This window comes from Rana temporaria, chromosome 10 (assembly GCF_905171775.1).
Source record: "Rana temporaria chromosome 10, aRanTem1.1, whole genome shotgun sequence".
Taxonomy (NCBI): Eukaryota; Metazoa; Chordata; class Amphibia; order Anura; family Ranidae; genus Rana; species Rana temporaria.
In genome coordinates, this window is record NC_053498.1 from 147323154 (window position 1) to 147348118 (window position 24965).

The window sequence follows — 24965 nt, forward strand, 5'->3', positions numbered from 1 at the left end:
TTTTCTGCACCGGGTGGAGTTTTTTGGGTGTGTTCACACGCCATAGGCTTTTAAAAAAAAAAAAAAAAAAAAAAATCTAATGATCTAAGAAGGAAGCATTAGTTACAATGTTTCCTGTTAAGAACTTGGCAGACTGCCCGGATATTTTCTTTTGACAGCTGAGTGAGCAGATAAAGTCTCTCCACTTATGTGAAAGAATCTGCAAACTCTGCATTGGAGATTGTCCATGGGGGGGGGGGGGGGGGTGTTGAATCGAGATCACGATTTTTTAACGATTAATTGTGCAGCTTTATGTTGATAAGGGGGGATGGGAAGAACCAGTGAAGGCAAAATATAGTATAAAAAACTTCAGCTTTACTATGATCCACAGAAAGCCTTTAAAAATTCAAACTTAAAGCGGAGGTTCACCCAAATAACATTTATATCAGACCAACTTCTTTATACTTCTAACATGTACAGTCCGCAATTTTTTTTTTTTTTTTTTACGCTGTACATACCTTATAATCTATATTTGCAATCCGGCTTCCGGTTACTTCTCCCCGCGGGAGTAGGCGTTTCTATGCTGAGGAGGAATGTCCTCTGGGAGGTCGCCCAGATAATTGACGTCTTTTCAGAAAAAGTTCCCCCCGGCGGATAAGGCCCCGCCCCCGTATTGCATAGGCGCGTCACGAGTCACGGCGTTTCCAAAAGAAGCCGAACATGCAGAGCTGCGAGTCGGCTCTATACGGCGCCTGCGCACCGACTATAAGCCGTGTAGAGCTGACTGCGCAGGCGGCGTATAGAGCTTCTGCATGTTCGGCTTCTTTTGGAAACGCTGTGACTCGTGACGCGCCTACGCAATACGGGGGGCGGGGCCTTATCCGCCGGGGAGAACTTTTTCTGAAACAACGTCAATCATCTGGGCGACCTCCCAGGTGACATGCCTCCTCAGCATAGAAACGCCTACTCCCGCGGGGAGAAGTACCCGGAAGCAAAAATAGATTAGAAGGTATGTACAGCCTAAAAAAAAAAAAATTGCGGACTGTACATGTTAGAAGTATAAAGAAGTTGGTCTGATATAAATGTTATTTGGGTGAACCTCCGCTTTAAGTCAATGGATGCCAAAAAAAAAATCACAAAGCACAAGAAGTGTGAGATTCTACTCATGTGCGGACTGTTTCTTGGTGTAATTCTGGATGGCGGCCTGGAAATGTTCCGTAGTGTTCAGTTCTGGTCTGAAAAGAATGATGTAACATTTTGGAACAAAATAGCCAATGAGAATCCCCAACACACTGACGAGGACGGCGTAGGCGTTGACCGCAGCAAGGTACTTCCCCTGATAGACGATGTACGTGGTGAAGAACCCGATCCAGGAGATGAAGTAGACCAGCAAACTGAATGAGATGCACTTGGCCTCGTTGTAGCTCTCCGGTAGGTCTTTCCCCATATAGCAGAAGATGAAACATATCATACAGAGGGATCCGATGTAGGTGATTTGAGTGATGGCGCCGACAGATACCGTCTCGGAACATTTCAGTATGATCTGATCCGGGAAGGTGGAATAATCCGCTACAGGTCTTGGAGGCTTCACCACGATCCACACAACGGAGATCAGAACCTGGATGGCGGAACTGACGGCAATGAAGACGTCTGAGCCGTTCTTCTTCACCCAGATGTCGTATACTCTTGGCATAAGGGAGGCCATCTTGAAAATACACACAATCTGAAAGGCGTGGACCACGATGCAGGAGAAGCAGACGGTGAAACTCACGGCAAAGACGGGTTGCCTCACCATACACGTGACCACCCCCGGCTCTCCGAAATAGCAGTACAAGGTGAAACAAGAGAGCGCTAAGGACAGCAACATCCCCAGACACATCTTCCCTCCCGCCGATTTCACTACCGGAGTGTTCAGATTGATAACAAAGATGGCGGCTATAGTGACGATTACCAATATGAGTAATGTAATGATAGAAAGAAGGAGGAGGGATAACGGGTCCGTCCAGTAAAGATATTCCAAGGTTCGGTTAGAACAGATGTCACTTCTCACTGGAGACCACTGGTCGGGTCCACAAGGCCGGCAGGAATAAAGATCTGGAAAACATTAAATATCGATTTAACATTTCTTTTATAAATAGTGGGGTAGATTCAGTAACATCTGCGTTTTTTTTTACGTAGGCGCAGGGCACAGTTTTTGCCCTGCGCCCCCGCAAATTTTCTGCGCTACTCGCGATTCACGGAGCAGTAGCTCCGTAAATTGCGTAGGCACTCCGGCAAAATGGCCGGCGTAAGCGCGCGCAATTTAAATGATCCCGTAGGGGGCGGGAATCATTTAAATTAGGCGCGCTCCCGCGCCGAGCGTAGAGCGCATGCTCCGTCGGGAAACTTTCCCGACGTGCATTGCGGTAAATGACGTCGCAAGGACGTCATTTGCTTCAAAGTGAACGTGAATGGCGTCCAGCGCCATTCACGATTCACTTACGCAAACTACGTAAATTTTAAATTTCGCGACGCGGGTAGCCTTACGCGAAAACCGCCGCACGCAAACGACGTAAACTGCGTACGCAGGGCTCGCGTAACGTTGTGAATCGGCGTTAGTATGCAATTTGCATACTATACGCTGAGCACAACGGGAACGCCACCTAGCGGCCATCGCAAGAATGCAGCCTAAGATATGCGGGCATAAGAGCCTTATGCCACGCATATCTTAGGCTGCAGTCGGCGTAACGAGGTTCCTGAATCAGGAGCATTCGTTACGCCGGCGCAAGTAAGCAATTGCGCTGCGTAACTATGGTTACGCAGTCGCAATTGCTCTTTGAATCCGGGTCAAAGTTGACAGGTTAAGCCACTCGCGCATGCCTGCAAGGGTGTGGTGTGTCGCTCTGACACCGCGCATCTCCGATCTAGGTAAAGAACCTATGATGTAGACTCTTTACCATGCGATCAGCTGTGTCCAATCCCAGCGGGTCACATCCAGGAAGTGTCATTTGTCAACTTTTCCTCTATTCGCGCTGACAAGGTGGGAGTAGAGGAGAGCCGATCAGTGGATCTCCTGACAGGGGGGATCTGTGCTGATATTAAGCACATTAATTATCAGTGCAGACTAGGGTGACCACATGTCCCGGATTGCCCGGGACAGTCCCGCATTTCGCAGGTCTGTCCCGGGCACCTTCATTCCAGGACAATACAGTGTCCCGGAATGAAACTGACACAGCCACCCCCCCCCCCCCCAGGTCAATCTGATGCCCCCAAAAAAGGCTGCCACATCACCGCTTTACTCACTGACAGTACTTGTCCTGGCCGGGAATGCCTGGAGGAGCACAATCCCCGCCCCCTGGTTGTGATTGGAAAAATCATAAATCCCGCCTCTTGTGTCCAATCACTGTGCTGTGATTCGTTACACCACAAGCTGATTTTTCGGAAGGGAGGTGTCCCTGAATGGTAGTTTGGAAATGTGGTCACCCTAGTGCAGACCCATCAAGGATGCCCACTAGAGCCCACCAGGGATTCCCACTAGAGCCCACCAGGGATTTCAACCCGTACTCACCAGGGATGCCAATCAGTGCCCCTCAGTAATGCCTGCCAGTGCCTCCTCATCAGTGCTGCCTATCAGTGCCCTCTATCATGCCCATCAGTGTCACCTATGAGTGCCCATCAGTGCCACCTAGCAGTGCCCACCAGTGCCACCTATAGGTGCCCAACAGTGTCACCTATGAGTGGCCATTAGTGCTGCATATCAGTGCCCATCAGTGCTGCACATTAGTGCCACATATCAGTGCCCGTGAGTGCTGCATATCAGTGTCCCATATCAGTGCCACCTATAAGTGCCCATCAGTGCAGCCTTTGAGTGCCCATCAGTGCCACCTATGAGCAGGGATGGACTGACAACTCATGGGGCCCCCCGGCAATAGAAGATTATGGGGCCCCCGGGCTTACAGATGGCCACCACGCCAGGAGGCAGTGCAGAGGCGGGGCAGCTAAAATCTCGGGATTTTCACATCAAAAGCATGTCGGTTTCGGACATATCAGGGACAGATGTAAAAAAAAACACACAGATTTTTACATACTGTCCCTGGTTTTATTGAGCCTGGCAACCCTGATGGGGCCCCCTAGTGGCATGGGGCCCTCGGGCAGTGCCCGAGTGACTCAATGGTCAGTCCGCCCCCGCCTATGAGTTCCATCATTGCTGCCCAGTGCCCATCAGTGCCACCTATGAGTGCCCATCAGTGCAGTCTATGAGTACCCATCACTGCTGCCCAGTACTCATCAGTGCCGCCTATGAGTGCCCATCAGTGCTGCATATCAGTGTCACATATCAGTACCACCTATAAGTGCGCATCAGTGCGGCCTATTAGTGCCCATCAGTGCCACCTATGAGTGCCCATTAGTGCTGCCCATTAGTACCCATCAGTGCCACCTATAGGAGACCATCAGTGCCACGAATAAGTGCCCATCAGTGCCACCCATGAGTGCCCATGAGTGCTGCATATCAGTACACATCAGTGAAGGACAAAACATACTTATTAACAACATTTTATAACAGAAACAAAAAAATAACTTTTCACATTTTTTTTTATTTAGCAAAAAATAAAAACCCCAGAAGTGATCAAATGCCACCAAAAGAAAGCTCTGTTTGTGGGGGGAAATGTTAAAAATGTTGTTTGTGTACAGCGTTACATGACCGCGCAATTGTCATTTAAAGTGCCACAGCGCTGAAATTTTAAAATTGGCGCCTGGGCACAGTGGGCAGGAAGAGGGTGAAAGTGCCCGGTACTGAAGGGGTTAAACTGACTGCAGACCAAGGGAAGTAAAACAAAACAGATTACCGCTTGTATTAAGAAAAGTCATCGCTGGGCAAGGAAAACAATAAAAGCAGCAAGCGTAGGAGCCGGTCTGCACCCTTCTCTCGCCTTTCCCACATTCTTTAGAGCAAAACGACTCCGGAACCTGCAAATCATAATAAAGTTACCTACAGATAAGGTGTACGATGAGTTATTAATAAAAATGTATTTTATTTTTTAGATTTTATATATATTTACACACACAGATAATTTTTTTTTTTTTTATAAAAAGAAATTACAAAAAAAGGGGGGTTGCCACCCGGGACCTCTGGGCCCTTTAATAAAAAAAATATATATATAAAAAATATATATATATATATATTTAAAAAGGGGGGTTGTCATCCGGGGCCCTGGGGACCTCTGGGCCCTTTAATAATTATGTATATAAATAAAAAAAAAAAAGAAAAAAAAAAAAAAAAAAGGGGGGGTTGCCATCTGGGCCCCTGGGGACCTCCGGGCCCCTTACAGGTGTACTGTCTGTACCCCCCTGATGGCAGCCCTGGCTGAAGCCCACACACCTGAGATAGGTATTGGTGGGAGGAGCTCTGTACTGGGATGGGTATTGGTGGGAGAGCTCTGTACTGAGGTGGGTATTGGTGGGAGAGCTTTGTACTGGGATGGGTATTGGTGGGAGAGCTCTGTACTGAGGTGGGTATTGGTGGGAGAGCTTTGTACTGGGATGGGTATTGGTGGGAGAGCTCTGTACTGGGGTGAGTATTGGTGGGGGAGCTCTGTACTGGGATGGGTATTGGTGGAGGAGCTCTGTACTGGGATGGGTATTGGTGGGGGAGCTCTGTACTGGGATGGGTATTGGTGGAGGAGCTCTGTACTGGGATGGGTATTGGTGGGAGAGATCTATACTGGGGTGGATATTGGTGGGAGAGCTCTGTACTGAGATGGGTATTGGTGGGAAAGCTCTGTGCTGAAATTGGTATTGGTGGGAGAGATCTATACTGGGATGGTTATTGTTGGGAGAGCTCTGTACTGGGATGGGTATTGGTGGAGGAGCTCTGTACTGGGATGGGTATTGGTGGGAGAGATCTATACTGGGGTGGATATTGGTGGGAGAGCTCTGTACTGGGATGGGTATTGGTGGGGGAGCTCTGTACTGGGATGGGTATTGGTGGGAAAGCTCTGTGCTGAAATTGGTATTGGTGGGAGAGATCTATACTGGGATGGTTATTGGTGGGGGAGCTCTGTACTGGGATGGGTATTGGTGGAGGAGCTCTGTACTGGGATGGGTATTGGTGGGGGAGCTCTGTACTGGGATGGGTATTGGTGGAGGAGCTCTGTACTGGGATGGGTATTGGTGGGGGAGCTCTGTACTGGGATGGGTATTGGTGGGAAAGCTCTGTGCTGAAATTGGTATTGGTGGGAGAGATCTATACTGGGATGGTTATTGGTGGGGGAGCTCTGTACTGGGATGGGTATTGGTGGAGGAGCTCTGTACTGGGATGGGTATTGGTGGGGGAGCTCTGTACTGGGATGGGTATTGGTGGAGGAGCTCTGTACTGGGATGGGTATTGGTGGGAGAGATCTATACTGGGGTGGATATTGGTGGGAGAGCTCTGTACTGAGATGGGTATTGGTGGGAAAGCTCTGTGCTGAAATTGGTATTGGTGGGAGAGATCTATACTGGGATGGTTATTGGTGGGAGAGCTCTGTACTGGGGTGGGTATTGGTGGGAGAGCTCTGTACTGAGATTGGTATTGGTGGGAGAGCTCTATACTGGGATGGGTATTGGTGGGAAAGCTCTGTACTGAGATGGGTATTGGTGGGAGAGCTCTGTACTGGTCTGGGATGGGTATTGGTGGGAGAGCTCTGTACTGAGGTGGGTATTGGTGGGGGAGCTCTGTACTGAGGTGGGTATTGGTGGGAGAGCTCTGTACTGAGATGGGTATTGGTGGGGGAGCTCTGTACTGGGATGGGTATTGGTGGGAGAGCTCTGTACTGGGATGGGTATTGGTGGGAGAGCTCTATACTGGGATGGATATTGGTGGGAGAGCTCTGTACTGGGATGGGTATTGGTGGGAGAGCTCTGTGCTGGGATGGGTATTGGCGGGAGAGATCTATACTGTGATGGGTATTGGTGGGAGAGTTCTCTACTGATGGGGTTATTGAGGGAAGAGCTCTGTACTGGGATGGGTATTGGTGGGAGAGCTCTATACTGGGGTGGGTATTGGTGGGAGAGCTCTGTGCTGGGGTGGGTATTGGTGGGAGAGCTCTATACTGGGATGGGTATTGGTGGGAGAGCTCTATACTGGGGTGGGAATTGGTGGGAGAGCTCTATACTGGGGTGGGTATTGGTGGGAGAGTTCTGTACTGAGATGGGTATTGGTGGGAGAGATCTATACTGGTCTGGGGTGGGTATTGGTGGGAGAGCTCTGTGCTGGAATTGGTATTGGTGGGAGAGCTTTGTACTGGGATGGGTATTGGTGGGAGAGCTCTGTACTGAGATGGGCATTGGTGGGAGAGCTCTGTACTGAGATGGGTATTGGTGGGAGAGCTCTGTACTGGGTAGGGTATTGGTGGGAGAGCTCTGTACTGGGTAGGGTATTGGTGGGAGAGCTCTGTATTGGGTAGGGTATTGGTGGGAGAGCTCTGTACTGGGTAGGGTATTGGTGGGAAAGCTCTGTGCTGGAATTGGTATTGGTGGGAGAGCTCTGTACCGAGATGGGTATTGGTGGGAGAGTTCTCTACTGATGGGGTTATTGAGGGGAGAGCTCTGTACTGGGGGAGGGGGGGGGGTTTAGAAGGAAGGTAGTTTGGGGGTGGGTTGTGGGGGTTACACCTAATCAACCACTCTCCTTGAATATCTTTAGAACATATCAAATGATATTTCCCGGACTCACCGTATTATCCTTGGTGTTCCATGGAAGTCGCTCATTGAGCTGCAGCGCCTGTGCGGTTTTGCTGTAAGAGCCGACGATGCTGAAAGTTGGGCTTCCTCCGTCCCATGACCACATGACTATGTCATAGCCCGTGGCCGGATCTCCATTCTCGTCAAAAGAAATGGACTGATTGTAAAGAGTGAAATTCACCTTCTTCACGTGCTGCAGCAGCTGCCAATTGTAAAAGAGGGGCAATATGGTTATAAATACAAACGACATTAGAATTGATACAACAGGATTGTAGAAAGCTGATAGTGACGGTCTATATTATTAGGTTTCATGCAGAGGTCACAGGAGTTACAACCGCAACTGGGTTTTGTCCTACTGGGGGGTGACACACTGGTTATGACTAAGGATGGGCCGAATAACCCCCCCCCCCCCCCCCCCCCCCCCGGTTTGGTTCGCACCAGAACTTGCCAAACAGGCAAAAAATTTGTTCGAACACACAAACACTGTTAACCACTTCCATACCGGGCTTTTATACACACATCCATACCAGGCCTATTCTGGCACTTCTCTCCTACATGTACAAATCATAATTTTTTTGCTAGAAAATTACGCAGAACCCCCAAACATTATATATGTTTTTTTAGCAGACACCCTAGGGAATAAAACGACGGTCATTTCAACGTTTTATCTTGTACGGTATTTGCGCAATTATTTTTCAAATGCCTTTTTTGGGGGAAAAAATTGTTTCATGAATTAAAAAAATAACAAAACAGTAAAGGTAGCCCAATTTTTTTGTAAAATATGAAAGATTAGGTTACACCGAGTAAATAGATACCTAACATGTCACGCTTTAAATATGCGCACACTCATGGAATGGCGCCAAACTTCGGTACTTAAAAATCTCCATAGGCAACGCTTTGGAATTATTTACTGGTTACCAGTTTAGATTTACAGAGGAGATCTAGTTCTAGAATTGTTGCTGCCACTCTAACGCACGCGGCGATACCTCACATATGTGGTTTAAACGGCGTTTACATATGTCGGCGGGACTTGCGTGTGCGTTCACTTCTGCGCGCGAGCTACCGGGGACAGGGGCTTTTTAATTTTTTTTTATTATTATTATTTATTTATTTTACATATTTATTTATTTTTTTACACTTTTTTTATTTTTTTTTATTTTTTTATTACTTTTATTCCTATTACAAGGAATGTAAACATCCCTTGTAATAGGAATGTCTGTGACAGGTACTCTTTATGGAGAGATGCGGGGTCAATAAGACCCTCCCCTCCCCCCACATCTCTCCTCCAGGCTGGAAACCATGAGATCGGTGAAAAAAGTTCACTGATCTCATGAATAATGTGGCTTACAGCCGCAATCGCGGCTTTGTTTACTTACGGGACCCGGGCGTGACGTCATCACATCGCGCCCCGGTCCTCCGACGGTCATAGAGATGACTGGTGACCATCTGGTCACCAGTCATCTCTTTACTTCCTGCCAGCGCCAGACGATTCCTTCTCCGGGCCCCCGATGGCACGGGAGAGCCTGGAGAAGCACCGGATGGCGGCGGGGGGGGATGTCCCCTCCCGCCGCCTGTAAGAACGATCTAGCGGCGGAATCGCCGCTATGATAGTTCTTATGTTGTGCAGAATCGCCGGCACAAGAGATAGATATCTGGATGATGCCTCTAGCTGCAGGCATCATTCAGATATCCCCCTTCAAAGTCCAGGACGTCATATGACGTCCACTCTGGATGGTAGAGCCACTTTGTGGACGTCATATGACGGTGGCTGGTATTGAAGTGGTTAAAATCTATAGGACACTAACGTGAAAAATCAAAAGTGCTCATTTTAACCACTTAAGGACCCCTTCACGCCGATATACGTTGGCAGAATGGCACGGCTGGGCACATCCACGTACCTGTACGTGGCTCTTTAAGCCCAGCCGCGGGGTCGCGCGCGCGAACCGCCAGCGCGTGCACGCGACCCGGTCCGAAGCTCCGTGACCGCGGGACCCGATTGCCGCTGGAGTCCCGCGATCGGCCCCCGGAGCTGAAGAACGAGGAGAGCGGTGTGTAAATACAGCTCTCCTCGTTCTTCACTGTGGCGCCGTCATCGATCGTGTGTTCCCTTATATAGGGAAACACAATCAATGACGTCACACCTACAGCCACACCCCCCTACAGTTAGAAACACAGATGAGGTCACACTTAACCCCTTCAGCGCCCCCTTGTGGTTAACTCCCAAACTGCAATTGTCATTTTCACAGTAAACAATGCATTTTTATAGCACTTTTTGCTGTGAAAATGACAATGGTCCCAAAAATGTATCAAAATTGTCCGAAGTGTCCGCCATAATGTCGCAGTCACGAAAAAAATTGCCGAACACCGCCATTAGTAGTAAAAAAAAAAAGAACTAATAAAAATGCAATAAAACTATCCCCTATTTTGTAAACGCTAAAAAAAATTGCGCAAACCAATCGATAAACGCTTATTGCGATTTTTTTTACCAAAAATAGGTAGAAGAATACATATCGGCCTAAAGTGAGGAAAAACATCTTTTTGGGATATATTTTTGGGGATATTTATTATAGCAAAAAGTAAAAAATATTTCTTTTTTTTTTTTAATTGTCGCTCTATTTTTGTTTATAGCGCAAAAAATAAAAAACGCAGAGGTGATCAAATACCACTAAAGGAAAGCGCTATTTGTGAGAAAAAAAGGATGCCTATTTTGTTTGGGAGCCACGTCGCACGACCGCGCAATTGTCAGTTAAAGCGAAGCAGTGCCGAATCGCAAAAACTGGCCAGGTCCTTTAGCTGCCTAAAGGTTCGGGTCTTAAGTGGTTAAAGGCTTATATGCATGGTATTGTCATAAAAAGTGTTTGGGAACCCAGGTCCCATCCCAGGGGACATGTATCAATGCAGAAAAAAGTAAAAAAAACGTCTGTTTTTTCGAACCCCCCCCCCCCCCCCCCCCCCCCCCTCCTTCCAGGCTACACAAGAGCACCTCAACCATCTATTTTCCACCCAACTCCCCTGTTGGCCAGGCTCCTCAATATTTATGGGCTGGTTTAGCCACCCTGCCAGGCCCTCCTGCCTGAGCAGAGCCAGCCCGTCCATGGGACCCAATGGGACCATTGGTACCAGGCGGCACCTAGGAGGGAGCGGCAAATTCCGGCGGCAGAAAGTTAAAATACTAGCGCCGCGGCGGCGAGCAGATCGGTGCCGACCGCGGGGACCGGCGCCTAGCAAGCAGAGTGATCAGGACATCAGGAGGAGGAGCCGAGGACGCCGCGGCCGCCCCAGCATTCACAGCGCGCCTCCGCGCCAAATTGCTCTGCAGTGTGTGCGTCCGCCCATCTCGAGTCCACAGCGTGAGGGAAGTGTGGGGTTAAGGGGTGAGGACAAGGAGGTGAGAGAGCTGCAGTGCTGACTGTGCTGAGTGTGGCCGACCACCGACCGGACTGAGTCTGACTGACAGTGTGAGCCAGCCTCTCAGACTCTGAAAGAAAAGTAAGTTACAGTTCAGTAGCTGTGGCATGTGTGCTGGGGGCCTGGGCAGATCTTACTTCCTCATGGTACTGTGCATCATGCATCATGTGTCTGCAAACTATTATTCATTAGTTTGTCCAGTGGCCTGCGGCTGGTGCTCAAATTTTTTTTTGGGGGGGGGGGGGGGGGGGGGCGCAAACGAAAAAAAACCTAAAAACTATTGAAGCCTCACTGTGCCCATCATATGCAGGCAGCCACTGGGCCCATCAATTGTCACCACTGTGCCATGCCATCAAACGCAGCCACTGTGCCATCAATTGTTGCCACTGTGCCATGCCATCAAACGCAGCCACTGTGCCATCAATTGTCGCCACTGTGCCAATTGTTGCCACTGTACCCTTTAATTGTCGCCACTGTGCCAATTGATGCCACTGTACCCTTTAATTGTCGATCACTGTGCCAATTGATGCCACTGTGCCCTTTAATTGTCGCCACTGTGCCAATTGATGCCACTGTGCCCTTTAATTGTCACCACTGTGCCCATTGATGCCACTGCGCCCATTGTCGCCATGTAATTTTGCATATGGTAAATCTGCTTTTCTGATAAATTTGATTTTATATCATGATATAAAACAATGAATGTGGGGGGCCTTTTGGTGGGCGTTATTATTATATTATTTTTTTTGGGGGGGGGGGGGGCAGCATTTCATTCTTGGTCCCAGGCAGCACCATGTCTTGGGCCGGCACTGTGCCTGAGGATTGGCCAGATTCACAAAAATGATTGGTCACAGCTGATCACGTGGTAAGAAGCCTCTGACAGAGGTTTCTTATCACAATTGGAGATGCAGTGTGTCAGACTGACACGACACACTCACGATCGCCCCGCTGCGCGCCCCAGCGGGTTAAAGAGGAACTGCAGTCTGCTCACATAATTTGCAATAAAAACATTTTTGCCATTCTGAAGCTTCCCTCCCACCACTTTGCATATTATTTTATATATACTGTGTTTCTGTACTTGCCAAATATGCTGCAGAAATCTCCCTCCACTGAGTCTGGCGGCAGCCATTTAAACTCTGGGCAGCCGAAGCTGCTGCCTGTTCACTTCCTGGATTTACACAGACACACAGAGGCACGCCTCCAGCTCTGCAGATCTGCAATCCCTGCAAATTTCTTGGGGTCTCCCAGGTCGCAAGAACTAGTGTCCCCATTGGAAGATTTCCCCTCTATTGCTTTTCTGGGGACAACCCAAAATGTGGGGTTTTCTTTTACTTTTACTTTCAATGATAATGGAAAGCAGGTTAATTGAAGAAGCTGAATCTCCCTAATGGGGACACGGACAGCAATAAAAACTCACAGGGGTTCTAATCCTTCTCCACTTGTCCTAAAAAAAGTTTTGCCTTTATACTTTAAGCTCTAACAAATTGTATTGCCCAATCAATGTACTCACCTGCCATGGATAGTAAGTGCCGTTACTGCATTGGCCAGATGTACAGTTCAGCAGTCCATGCAGGCCATAGGCTATGGCGTACACTGCCGCATAAACGTTAAAAGAGGCCGACATTTCAGCCAGGCCAGGAATGGGCATGTTCTGCAACGTGAATGCCCGACATTCGCCACAAACCTGGTTACAGCTATAGTTACTCGCGTCTTCTGATCTCGATGAGCTGACGTAGGATTTCTCAAAGTCTAAAAGTTTGGGAAAGCCGATTTGCTTTACCGATACCCCAAAAATGGTGCCAATGGTCTCTATACTCGGCAAGGCTGCAATCTCAGATTTAACCAACCAATCTTCGCTGCCTATCCAGACCATTCCAGTGATGTTTCCATGAATCACTTGTTCAAGGAACATCTTGGCAACGGGAAATGCAGAAAAAACAACAACTACTCTGACGTGAGTCTGGACTATGTTGTCCACTATGTTCTTCATGACAGTTATATTCGTGGTGTACGGCAGTAGTCCGTGGTAAGGGACGCAGATGCCATTTTTGGACGCCAAGGCGTTTAAGTCCTGTAGCCCTTGTCTGCCGTAGACGTCATCGCTGCCAACTATGGCCACCCACGTCCAATTGAACCTCTTCAACAACTGCAGCATCACTTGGACTTGGAGATTGTCGCTGGGAATAGTTCGAAAGAATGAAGGGTACATCTGTTTGAGACTCAGGTGTTCATTGGAAGCAGAATAACTTATCTGGAATACAAAAGTCAAGAGCGGTCATTAAAATGCAAATCCCATTATCTAAATTTATATTGTGAACTATTCCAGGTATGCCACCCTAGACCACCAGGGATGCCAATTAGTGCCCACAATGGATGCCAATCAGTGCCCACAATGGGCATCACTGATTGGCAGGCATTATTGTTTGGCATCCATCAGTACAGTATATTACAGTACATCCATGCCACCTATCAGTGCCCATACATGCCCATTCGTGCCACCTATCAGTGCCCATCGATACCCATCCCTGCCACCTATCAGTGCCCATCCATGCCGCCTATCTGTGCCCTTCCATGTCACCTATCCGTGCCCATCCATGCCGCCTATCTGTGCCCATCCGTGCTGCCTATCTGTGCCCATTCATGCCCCCTATCAGTGCCCATCTGTGCTGCATATCAGTGCTGCCTATCAGTGCCCCATTAGTGCTGCATATTAGTGCCCATCATCAGTGCACATCAATTCCACCTCATCAGTGCAACCTCATTGGTGCCACCTCATCAGTGCCGCCTTATTAGTGCCCGTCAGTGCAGCCCCATCAGTGAAGGAGAAAACGTAATTATTTTACAAAGTTTTGTAACGGAAACAAAAAAAAAAGCATTTGTTTTTCAAAATTTTCGGACTTTTTTAATTATTTTAGCAGAAAATAAAAATCCCAGAGGTGATCAAATACCACCAAAAGAAAGCTCTATTTGTGGGAACAAAATGATAAAAATGTAGTTTGGGTACAGTGTTGCACGACCGCGCAATTGTCATTCAAAGTGCAACAGCGCTGAAAGCTGAAAATTGGTCTGGGCAGGAAGGTGTATAAGTGCCCGGTATGGAAGTGGTTAATCACGTGCAGCGATGGCCCCCTCAGTTCCCGTGGTGGACGCCTTATGGGGTTTGTCTTGGCTGGCGGCACCTGGCACAAACAATGGGAGCCGTTTCCATAGTTGGATTGCGCCTTCTTCCGAGGAAGCGATGTTTTTTTTTACGAAACGCGTCGAGCATTATTGTGCGGCAATCCCTCTAGTGCTTTATCATGTATCCTATGTATGTCTTGATTTTATTGTGTATTGTTGATTGTAGTTTTGCTGTGGAAATGTATTGAGTAACTGTTACATCATGTTGCAACATGTTTACAAATACCGACAGACTATGTAATAAAGATTGTTTTTTTTATGCGCATTATCTTGTTTATGTATTCATACCAAGATTGCGTTTGCTGCACCGACCTATGGTTTATACACCTCACTCAAAGTCCCAAATCTTCTCCTACGTTCAAGATAGCCAGATTCAGGTAGAGTTACTCCGGCGTATCAGTAGATACGCCGGCGTAACTCTGAATCTGCGCCGTGGTATATTTAAGTGTATTCTCAAATTGAGATACACTTAAATCTAGCTAAGATACGACCGCCTGTGCCGTCGTATCTTAGCTGTCTATTTACGCCGGCCGCTAGGGGCGTGTACGCTGATTTACGCCTAGAATGCGTAAATCAGGCGAGATACGCCTATTCACGAACGTACGCTTGCCCGTCGCAGTAAAGATACGCCGTTTACGTAAGGCGTTTTCAGGCCTAAAGATATTCCACCAAAAAGATGGCGCAGCGTAGAATTTGTAAATTTTTACGTCGTTTGCGTAAGACGTCCGTGAATGGGGCTGGGCGTTATTTACGTTCACGTCGAAACCAATAAGTCTTTGCGGCGTAATTTGGAGCATGCGCACTGGGATGTGTCCACGGACGGCGCATGCGCCGTTCGTTCAAAACGTCATTTACGTGGGGTCATGCTTTATTTACATAAAACACGCCCACCTCTTCACAATTTGAATTAGGCGGGCTCACACCGGCCCATTTACGCTACGCCGCTGTAACTTAGGACGCAAGTGCTTTGTGAATACAGCACTTGCCTCTCTAACTTACGGCGGCGTAGCGTATATGAGATACGCTACGCCTGCCTAACGTTAGGCACGTGTACCTGAATCTAGCTGAAGAGACTACAAGTGCTACAAGCAATACGTAGACCAACGTGGACGGTTCTTACCTCAGGTATGAGGAACAAGCCCATAACACTGGCGGTCACAAAAGAATAACTGCTGCTGTACGGACCGACCAAGGCCATGATGTTGGGTTTGTAGTCGGTGAAGTTGTTCTGAATCTTGATATAAGGCTGTGAGCAGGGGGAAAGTACTCTCAGAGTTCCATAGATGTTGGCGGATTCCGAGCAGGTGTCAAAGATCTCGTAGCCCAGCGTAATATTGGGGAGCAGTATGGTGGAGTTATTGATCTCTTTGATGGCCAACCTTATTGCCTGAAGTATGTGAAACTGATAGGGATCAAAGGAGGACCTTAATTAAAACAAAACAAAAAAAAAGGTTAAGGGGGGGGGGGGGGTTGTCAAGCCAACTAAAAACAGAAGCAGACACATATTCCATGGTAATCGGCAATGATATCTCTTTTCGCAAAGGGCTTTCAACAGAAGTTTGGGGAGTTTGCTATCTTGACGTTTTGCAATCCCAAGCTGCTGGCTGACAAGCTGACAGCGGATGGATCTGCTTGTGGGAAATCGCACATGGAGCAGTCACCTGTGGTTAGGGATGAATGATTGCCCATGGACACAAATGTCACCATCCGCGGGCGAGTCACTGCAGGTAACCGCAGCATGTTATCTCATTTACCTGTGGACAACCAGCGGGTATAGAAAAGAATCCTCCCCTTTTAAATAAATCACATTGTATTGCTTTGCAGCCAGAAATGAAGACAGACACCTTTTTGTTGTATCCAGTTGTGTTTGTGCAACTTATAACACCCAACAGTGGGAATAAACTGAAAAATACTGAAAAAACACATAAATTGCAGCCTCACTGTGTCCATCAAATGCAGCCTCACTGTTCCCATCAAATGCAGCCTCACTGTTCCCATCAAATGCAGCCAATGTGCCCATCAAATACAGCCACTGTGCCCATCAAATGCAGCCAATGTGCCCATCAAATGCAGCCATTATGCCCATCAAATGCAGCTACTGTGCCCATCAAATGCATACACTTTGCCCATAAAATGCAGCCACTGTGCCCATCAAAGGCATCCTCACTGTGCCCATCAAATGCAGCCACTGTGCCAATGAAAGGGAGCATCACTGTGCGAATCAAATTCAGCCACTGTGCCCATCAAAGGGAGCCTCACTGTGCCCATCAAATGCAGCCAATGTGCCCATCAAAGGGAGCCTCACTGTGCCCATCAAATACAGCCACTCTGCCCATCAAAGGGAGCCTCACTGTGCCCATAAAATGCAGCCACTGTGCCCATCAAATGCAGCCACCAATGAGCATGTAGTGGTGGTAGGAGAAGACGGGGAATGTCCACCAATGAGCACACAGTGGTTGGAGGAGAAGGTGGGGAATGTCTTCCAATGAGCACACAGTGGTTGGAGGAGAAGGCGGGGAATGTCTACCAATGAGCACACAGTGGTTAGAGGAGAAGGCAGGGAATGTCCACCAATGAGCACACAGTGGTTGGAGGAGAAGGCAGTGAATGTCCACCAATGAGCACATATTGGTTGGAGGAGAAGGCGGTGAAAATCCACCAATGAGCACACAATAGTTGGAGAAGAAGGTGGGGAATGTCCACCAATGAGCACACAGTGGTTGGAGGAGAAGGCGGGCAATGTCCACCAATAAGCACACAGTGGTTAGAGGAGAAGGCAGGGAATGTCCACCAATGAACACACAGTGGTTGGAGGAGAAGACGGGGAATGTCCACCAATGAGCACACAGTGGTTGGAGGAGAAGGCAGGCAATGTCCACCAATGAGCACACAGTGGTTGGAGCAGAAGGCGGAGAATGTCCACCAATGAGCACACAGTGGTTGGAGGAGAAGGCGGAGAATGTCCACCAATGAGCACACAGTGGTTGGAGGAGAAGGTGGGGAATGTCCACCAATGAGCACACAGTGGTTGGAGGAGAAGACGGGGAATGTCCACCAATGAGCACACAGTGGTTGGAGGAGAAGGCAGGGAATGTCCACCAATGAGCACACAGTGGTTGGAGCAGAAGGCGGAAAATGTCCACCAATGAGCACACAGTGGTTGGAGAAGAAGGCCAGCAATGTCCACCAATGAGCACACAGTGGTTGGAGGACGAAGGCAGGGAATGTCCACCAATGAGCACACAGTGGTTGGAGGAGAAGGTGGGGAATGTCTTCCAATGAGCACACAGTGGTTGGAGGAGAAGGCGGGGAATGTCTACCAATGAGCACACAGTGGTTAGAGGAGAAGGCAGGGAATGTCCACCAATGAACACACAGTGGTTGGAGGAGAAGACGGGGAATGTCCACCAATGAGCACACAGTGGTTGGAGGAGAAGGCAGTGAATGTCCACCAATGAGCACATATTGGTTGGAGGAGAAGGCGGTGAAAATCCACCAATGAGCACACAATAGTTGGAGAAGAAGGTGGGGAATGTCCACCAATGAGCACACAGTGGTTGGAGGAGAAGGCGGGCAATGTCCACCAATAAGCACACAGTGGTTAGAGGAGAAGGCAGGGAATGTCCACCAATGAACACACAGTGGTTGGAGGAGAAGACGGGGAATGTCCACCAATGAGCACACAGTGGTTGGAGCAGAAGGCGGAGAATATCCACCAATGAGCACACAGTGGTTGGAGGAGAAGGCGGAGAATGTCCACCAATGAGCACACAGTGGTTGGAGGAGAAGGTGGGGAATGTCCACCAATGAGCACACAGTGGTTGGAGGAGAAGACGGGGAATGTCCACCAATGAGCACACAGTGGTTGGAGGAGAAGGCAGGGAATGTCCACCAATGAGCACACAGTGGTTGGAGCAGAAGGCGGAGAATGTCCACCAATGAGCACACAGTGGTTGGAGAAGAAGGCCAGCAATGTCCACCAATGAGCACACAGTGGTTGGAGGACGAAGGCAGGGAATGTCCACCAATGAGCACACAGTGGTTGGAGCAGAAGGCGGAGAATGTCCACCAATGAGCACACAGTGGTTGGAGGAGAAGGCGGAGAATGTCCACCAATGAGCACACAGTAGTTGGAGAAGAAGGCCAGCAATGTCCACCAATGAGCACACAGTGGTTAGAGGAGAAAGCGGGGAATGTCCACCAATGAGCACACAGTGGTTGGAGAAGAAGGCCGGCAATGTCCGCCAATGAGCACACATACAACGAAAGATAAAAAAAGTAAAAAAGTATTTTACTCAAGAAACAAAGGCATTTGTATATGATAAAAAAAGTTTTTCTCAGTTTCTGTCATAAAATGTTTTCCCCTTCACTGATGGGCACTGATGAGGCGGCACTGATACGATGGCACTGATGAGGAGGCACTGATATGTAGAATTGATAGGCACTGATAGGCAGGACTGATATGTAGCATTGATGGGCACCAATAAGCGGCATTGATATGCAGCACTGATAGGCACTGACAGGCGGCTGTGATGGGCACTGACAGGTGGCACTGATGATGAGGTACTGATGTGTTACTGACAGATGTTACTGCTGGGAACTGATGGGTACTGATTGGCACTGTGGTGGGCTCCGATTGGCACTGTGGTGGGCTCTGATTGGCACTGTGGTGGGCACTGGCAGTCTTATTATGGGGACACTGCTGGGCACTTATTGGCATGTGATTGGCATGTGATTGGCACATCTGAGGGGGCTGTGCTGATAATCAATGTGCTGATTATCAGCACAGACCCCCCCCCCCCCCCTGACAGGGACAGCCACCGATCGGCTCTCCCTGTTAGCGCGAACCGAAACCAAGGTCAAGTGGTTAAAGTCATACATATCAGTTGATGATCTATCGTATATACTCGAGTATAAGCGGAGTTTTTTAGCACATTTTTTTGTGCTGAAAAAGCCCCCCCTCGGCTTATTTTTGAGTCACCATTTTGCGCTTGATCTCCCGGACTTTGGGGACCCGGTACTGGCCGGCCGTAAGTCCCCTGGACATACACATATAGCCCAACTCTTCCTCTACAAGTGTGCAAAGTTTGTTGACCGGAGGACCTGCGGCTGCGGAGCACCGGTTTTTCAAAGCCGGGCACCCCTTCCAGAGACTCCCATGTTAAATGGTAATTTCTCCAGTGAATTTGGGGACCTGGTTTCGGCTGGTCGTAGGTCCCCTGGACCCGGAAACTGGCACACATGTAGCCCAACTCTTCCTCTACAAGTGTGCAAAGTTTGGTGTCCGGGGGATCTGCGGCCGTGCACCCCTTCCAGAGACTCCCATGTTAAACGGTAATTTCTTCGGTGAATTTCGGGACCCGGTACCGGCCAGTTGTAGGTCCCCTGGACCCGGAACTTGGCACACATGTAATGCCATTTCTCATTTTATTGTCTGGGGGACCTACAGCTTGGGGAGCACCGATTTTTCAAACCCGGGCACCCCTTCCATAGACTCTAATGTTAAACGTCAGTCTAGTCATGGACACAGTGAGGCATGGGCACAGTGAGGCATGGGCACGGTGAGACATGGGCACGGTGAGGCATGGGCACGGTGAGGCATGGGCGCGGTGAGGCATGGGCACGGTGAGGCATGGGCACAGTGAGGCATGGACACAATGAGGCATGCACATGGAAACAGTGAGGCAAAGTGAGGCATGGACACAGTGAGGCATGCAGATGGACACCCTAGGCTTATACTCGAGTCAATAAGTTTTCCCATTAGGTGCCTCGGCTTATATTGGGGTTGGCTTATACTCGAGTATATATAGTAATTCCCATCCTCTCAGGCAGAGTTGCCATGAAAGTCCAAACAAAACCTTTTTAAAGTGAAAATGTTCTAACCTTTCACAAACGTCAATCAGAGGCGCGGATCGCATGGCGACGTCGGCAGTGTGGACAGTGAATAAACCTCCGAGGATGAAATCTCCAGGTGAACTGAATTCCTCGTCGCCTCTCATTTCTCCGCAATTCGAAGCAGCATGGGCGAGCTGAGAAACAAAATATAAGAAGAGCGCGCCCGACATCATATTGTCCTTCACGGTGGTCGGCGTCACGTCTTCTGATCACGAATACATTCTCGGACACGCCGTCTATTTATAGGACGGGTTGGCTTTGGCTGTAGATGACAAATCTATATGATACGCTGACCGTCCCTCCACAAAATCAGCATAGCTTATTTGAATATGCGCAAGCTTTCGCCTTCCATAGCAACAGGAATAGGGAGGTGTTCCACAGAGGCAAATGGCATCCGAAAACACTGCGTAGGTTTACGAAAGAAGAGTTTAAGAGCGAATTAAGGAGATATTTGGCTGTAGACACAGACCTGCGTCAATTTAAATTCAAGAAAGTATCGGGACGCCTGCCTTTGCACGCACAGGAACTTTAATGGCATCCCAGTCTAATGCCGCGTACACACGATCGGATTTTCCGTCGGAAAAACCTTGGATGTTTTTTTCCGACGGAATTCCACTCAAGCTTGGCTTCCATACACACGGGTCACACAAACGTTCTCTGCACTTTCGACCGTCAAGAACGCGGTCGACATACAACACTACGACGGGCCGAGAAAAATTAAGTTCAATGCTTCCGAGCATGAGTCACATTGTTTCTGAACATGCGGCGGAATTGTTTCCGAGCATGCGTCGGAATTTTGCGCGTCGGAATCGCCACAGACGATCATCCGCTGACACCCACAATCACATAGGGACCAATGTATGTCCCGTTTTCATCCGCAAACGGATGGATGAAAATGCGGACATACGCTCCGCACATGTGAAAGGGGCCTTATACACACACACACTAATTACAAGCAAACAGATCACAGGTGAGGATGGTTACCTTAACCACTTAAGCCCCGGACCATTTGGCTGGCCAAAGACCATTTTGCGATTCGGCACTGCGTCGCTTTGACTGACAATTGCGCGGTTGTGCGACGTGGCTCCCAAACAAAATTGGCGTCCTATTTTTCCCACAAATAGAGCTTTCTTTTGGTGGTATTTGATCACCTCTGCGGTTTTTATTTTTTGCGCTACAAACATATATTAAATATCCCCAAAAAATATATAAAACAAAAATGTCATCAGTTTAGGCCGATACGTATTCTTCTACATATTTCTGGTAAAAAAAAAAAATCGCAATAAGCGTTTATTGATTGGTTTGCGCAAAAGTTATAGCGTCTACAAAATAGGGGGTGGTTTTATGGCATTTCTGGGCCAGATTCACGTAGAATTGCGGCGGCGTAACGTATCCTAGATACGTTACACCGCCGCAAGTTTTCATCGCAAGTGCCTGATTCACAGAGCACTTGCAATGAAAACCTACGCTGGCAGCCTCCGGCGCAAGGCGGGCCAATTTAAATGGGCGTGTGCCATTTAAATTAGGCGCGCTCCCGCGCCGGACCTACTGCGCATGCTCCGTTTCTCAACTCCCGCCGTGACGTCATTTTTTCGAACGGCGACGCGCGTACCGTAATTCGGTATTCCCGGACGGCTTACGCAAACGACGTTATTTTTTCAATTTCGACGCGGGAACGACGGCCATACTTTACACAGCAATACGCTTGCTGTGTAAAGTTAGGGCACCAAAAAAAAAGTGTAACTATGCGACGGGAAACTAGACTAGCGGCGACGTAGCGAAAATCCGTCGTGGATCGCCGTAACTCCTAATTTGCATACCCGACGCTGGTTTACGACGCAAACTCCCCCCAGCGGCGGCCGCGGTATTGCATCCTAAGATCCGACAGTGTAAAACAATTACACCTGTCGGGTCTTATAGCTATCTATGCGTAACTGATTTTATGAATCAGTCGCATAGATAGAACAACAGATACGACGGCGTATCAGGAGATACGCCGTCGTATCTGCTTTGTGAATCTGGCCCTCTATTCCTAATTTTTTTTTACTAGTAATGGCGGCGATCAGCGATTTTTATTGTGAATGCGACATCATGGCGGACACATCGGACACTTTAGATACTATTTTGGGACCATTGTCATTTTTACAGCTATAAAAATGCACTGTTTACTGTAAAAATGACACTGGCAGTGAAGGGGTTAACCTGCAGGGGGCGCTAAACTGGTTAAGTGTGTCCTAGAGAGTGATTCTAACTGTTAGGGGGCGTGGCTACGAGTGACACGTCCCTGATCGCTGCTCCCGATGAGAGGGAACAGACGATCAGTGACCTGTCACTAGGAAAAACTGAGAGATGTTGTGTTTACACCAACATCTCCCCGTTCTTCACCTCCGTGACACGATCGCGGGACACCGGCCGACATCGAGTCCGCGGGTCTCGCGGAGACGGAGCTCGCGACCACACGGCGGCAAATTAAAGGGGACGTACCTGTACTCCTATTTGCCTGTCCGTGCCATTCTGTCGACGTAAACCTGCGTGCGGCGGTCCCTAAGCGGTTAATAGCCATTCAAACACCTTTGTGTCAACTTGTGTGTATGTTATCAGGCCGAAATCACCAAGGTATGTAAACTTTTGATCAGGGTCAAAGGTGTAGTTTCTGTTGTCATGATGATATAAAAAGAGTAAACACAGTTGATTGATAATAAATGGCTTCAGCCAAACACTAACCATGAGTGAAAGAAAAGTTTTTGTGTTCTCATTCATATACTCTGAAAAATGCCCAAGAAACCATAAATTCTGCCAGGGTATGTAAACTTATGAGCACAATTGTACAGTGGAACCTCAGATTACGAGCATAATCCGTTCCGCATTGACTTCAATGGCATGCAATACCGCATGTGGCCAGAGGTGGGGTGCCGGAGAGCCTCGGAAACAGCCGGAAAGGCTGACCTCGGCAAACCTGGGAATGGCTCAGGAACGGAGTATTTCCGAACGGCTACGATCGGCTCCGGCGTCCCCCCCCCCCAGGCCAAATGCGGTACTGCACACCGCTTTGGCCTGAACCCTGCTCGTTTTACGAGACAACACTCGCAAACCGTGTTAAGATTTTTCAAAATACAGCGCTCGTTTTGCGAAACGCTCGTTAACCGTGTTACTCGCAATCCGAGGTTCCACTATATATACCGTATTTAATCGGCGTATACGCGCACTTTTTTGCCCTGAAAATCAGGACAAAATCGTGGGTGCGCGGTATACGCCGATACCCGCGCCAAGTTTGAATACTGCGCCGACATATACCGAGCGCAGTACACTCGTGTATTGTCGGGCAGTCTCGGGTCCTCTCGCGCTGACGTCCTGGACGTCAGCACGAGAGTTGCCTAGCCTGCCCGACGATACACGAGTGTACTGCGCTCTGTATATGTTGGCGCAGTATTCAAACACGGCGCGGGAAACGAGCGGGGAGGACGCGAGGACGCCGGACCCGACGAAGAGGACACCCGAAGCCGCAGACGGACGCCGGACCCGACGATGGACGCCGCGCAAGACACCAAAACTGTAAGTACAAAAAAACTTTTTTCCACAGGAATTCGGGGCAACTTTAGGGGTGCGCGCTATACCCCGATAAATACAGTATATATATTCTGCACAGAACGGCGGCCCTGTAGCAGTAAATCTACTATAGCGCGATCTGGAAGCAGTTAATAAAGTTTAAAGAGGAAATAAACCCTCTAAAACGTTTCCTAAGAAAAAAAAAACCCTGCAAGAGGAAGGCATAATGAGCTAGTATGCATAGCATACTAGCGCATTATGAATTACTTACCTGAGATCGAAGCCCACGCAGCGACCCTCGTTCCTCTCCTCCGCCGCCATGATACCCGGAGTGACTACTGGGTATCACTGCTCCAGCGCTGTGACTGGCCGGAGCAGCGATGACATCACTCCCGTGCATGCGCGAGGGAGCCATCAGGGACGGCACGATCCCATTCATTAATGGCACACTCATTGCGCCTGCACCGTAGACATCGGTGCTGTCTTTTCTGCAAATATCTCCTCAACCGTGTTGGTGGAGGAGACATTTGTTGCACCTACAGGTAAGTCTTATAGCTAGATTCACATAGAGTTAGGTCGGCGTATCAGTAGATACGCCGACCTAACTCGGAATCTGCGCTGACCTAAGTTTAAGTGTATTCTCAAACAGAGATACACTTAAACCTATATAAGATACGACGGCTTGCGCCGTCCTATTTTAGGGTGCAATATTTAGGCTGGCCGCTAGGTGGCGCTTCCATTGTGGTCGGCGTAGAATATGTAAATCACTAGATACGCCTATTCACGAACGTACGCCCGGCCGACGCAGTACAGATACGCCGTTTACGTAACGCATTATCAGGCCTAAAGATATTCCATCAAATAGTTGGAATAGTAATGTTAAAGTATGGCCGCCATTCCCGCTTCGAAATTCGAAATTTTTACGTTGTTTGCGTAAGTCGTCCGTGAATAGGGATTTACGTCATTTACGTCCACGTCGAAACCAATAGGCCCGTGCGGCGTACGTTGCCGCAATGCACACTGGGATATGTAGGCGGACGGCGCATGCGCCGTTCCAAAAAAAGTCAATCACGTCAGGTCAAGCTCCATTAACATAAAACACGCCCCCTCAGCTAAATTTGAATTAGGCGCCATTACGCCCGCCCGATTTATGCTACGCCGCCGTAACTTAGCAGGCAAGTACTTTGTGAATCATGTACTTGCCTGCTAAGTTACGGCGGCGTAGTGTAAACACGATACGCTACGCCGCCGCAAAGTTA

General features: G+C 48.7%; 1 protein-coding gene across 1 annotated transcript; it reads right to left on the bottom strand.

Moving 5' to 3' along the window:
* Positions 1–1093: 1093 nt before the first annotated feature.
* LOC120916130 (taste receptor type 1 member 1-like) lies at positions 1094–4920 on the bottom strand. The gene is made up of 2 exons (XM_040326949.1): positions 4806–4920; positions 1094–2073 (listed from the first exon to the last, which is right to left on the bottom strand). Exons 1-2 carry the CDS (start codon positions 4825–4827, stop codon positions 1139–1141), a joined length of 957 nt encoding a protein of 318 aa, XP_040182883.1. The 5' UTR covers positions 4828–4920; the 3' UTR covers positions 1094–1138.
* Positions 4921–24965: the final 20045 nt, after the last annotated feature.

Excerpts from the sequence above, each read along its gene's own strand:
- LOC120916130 (XM_040326949.1), bottom strand. The coding sequence starts at position 4,827 with ATGACTTTTCTTAATACAAGCG. Across the intron at positions 2,074-4,805 it reads GACTTTTCTTAATACAAGCG|ATCTTTATTCCTGCCGGCCT; the intron begins GTAATCTGTTTT and ends AATGTTTTCCAG.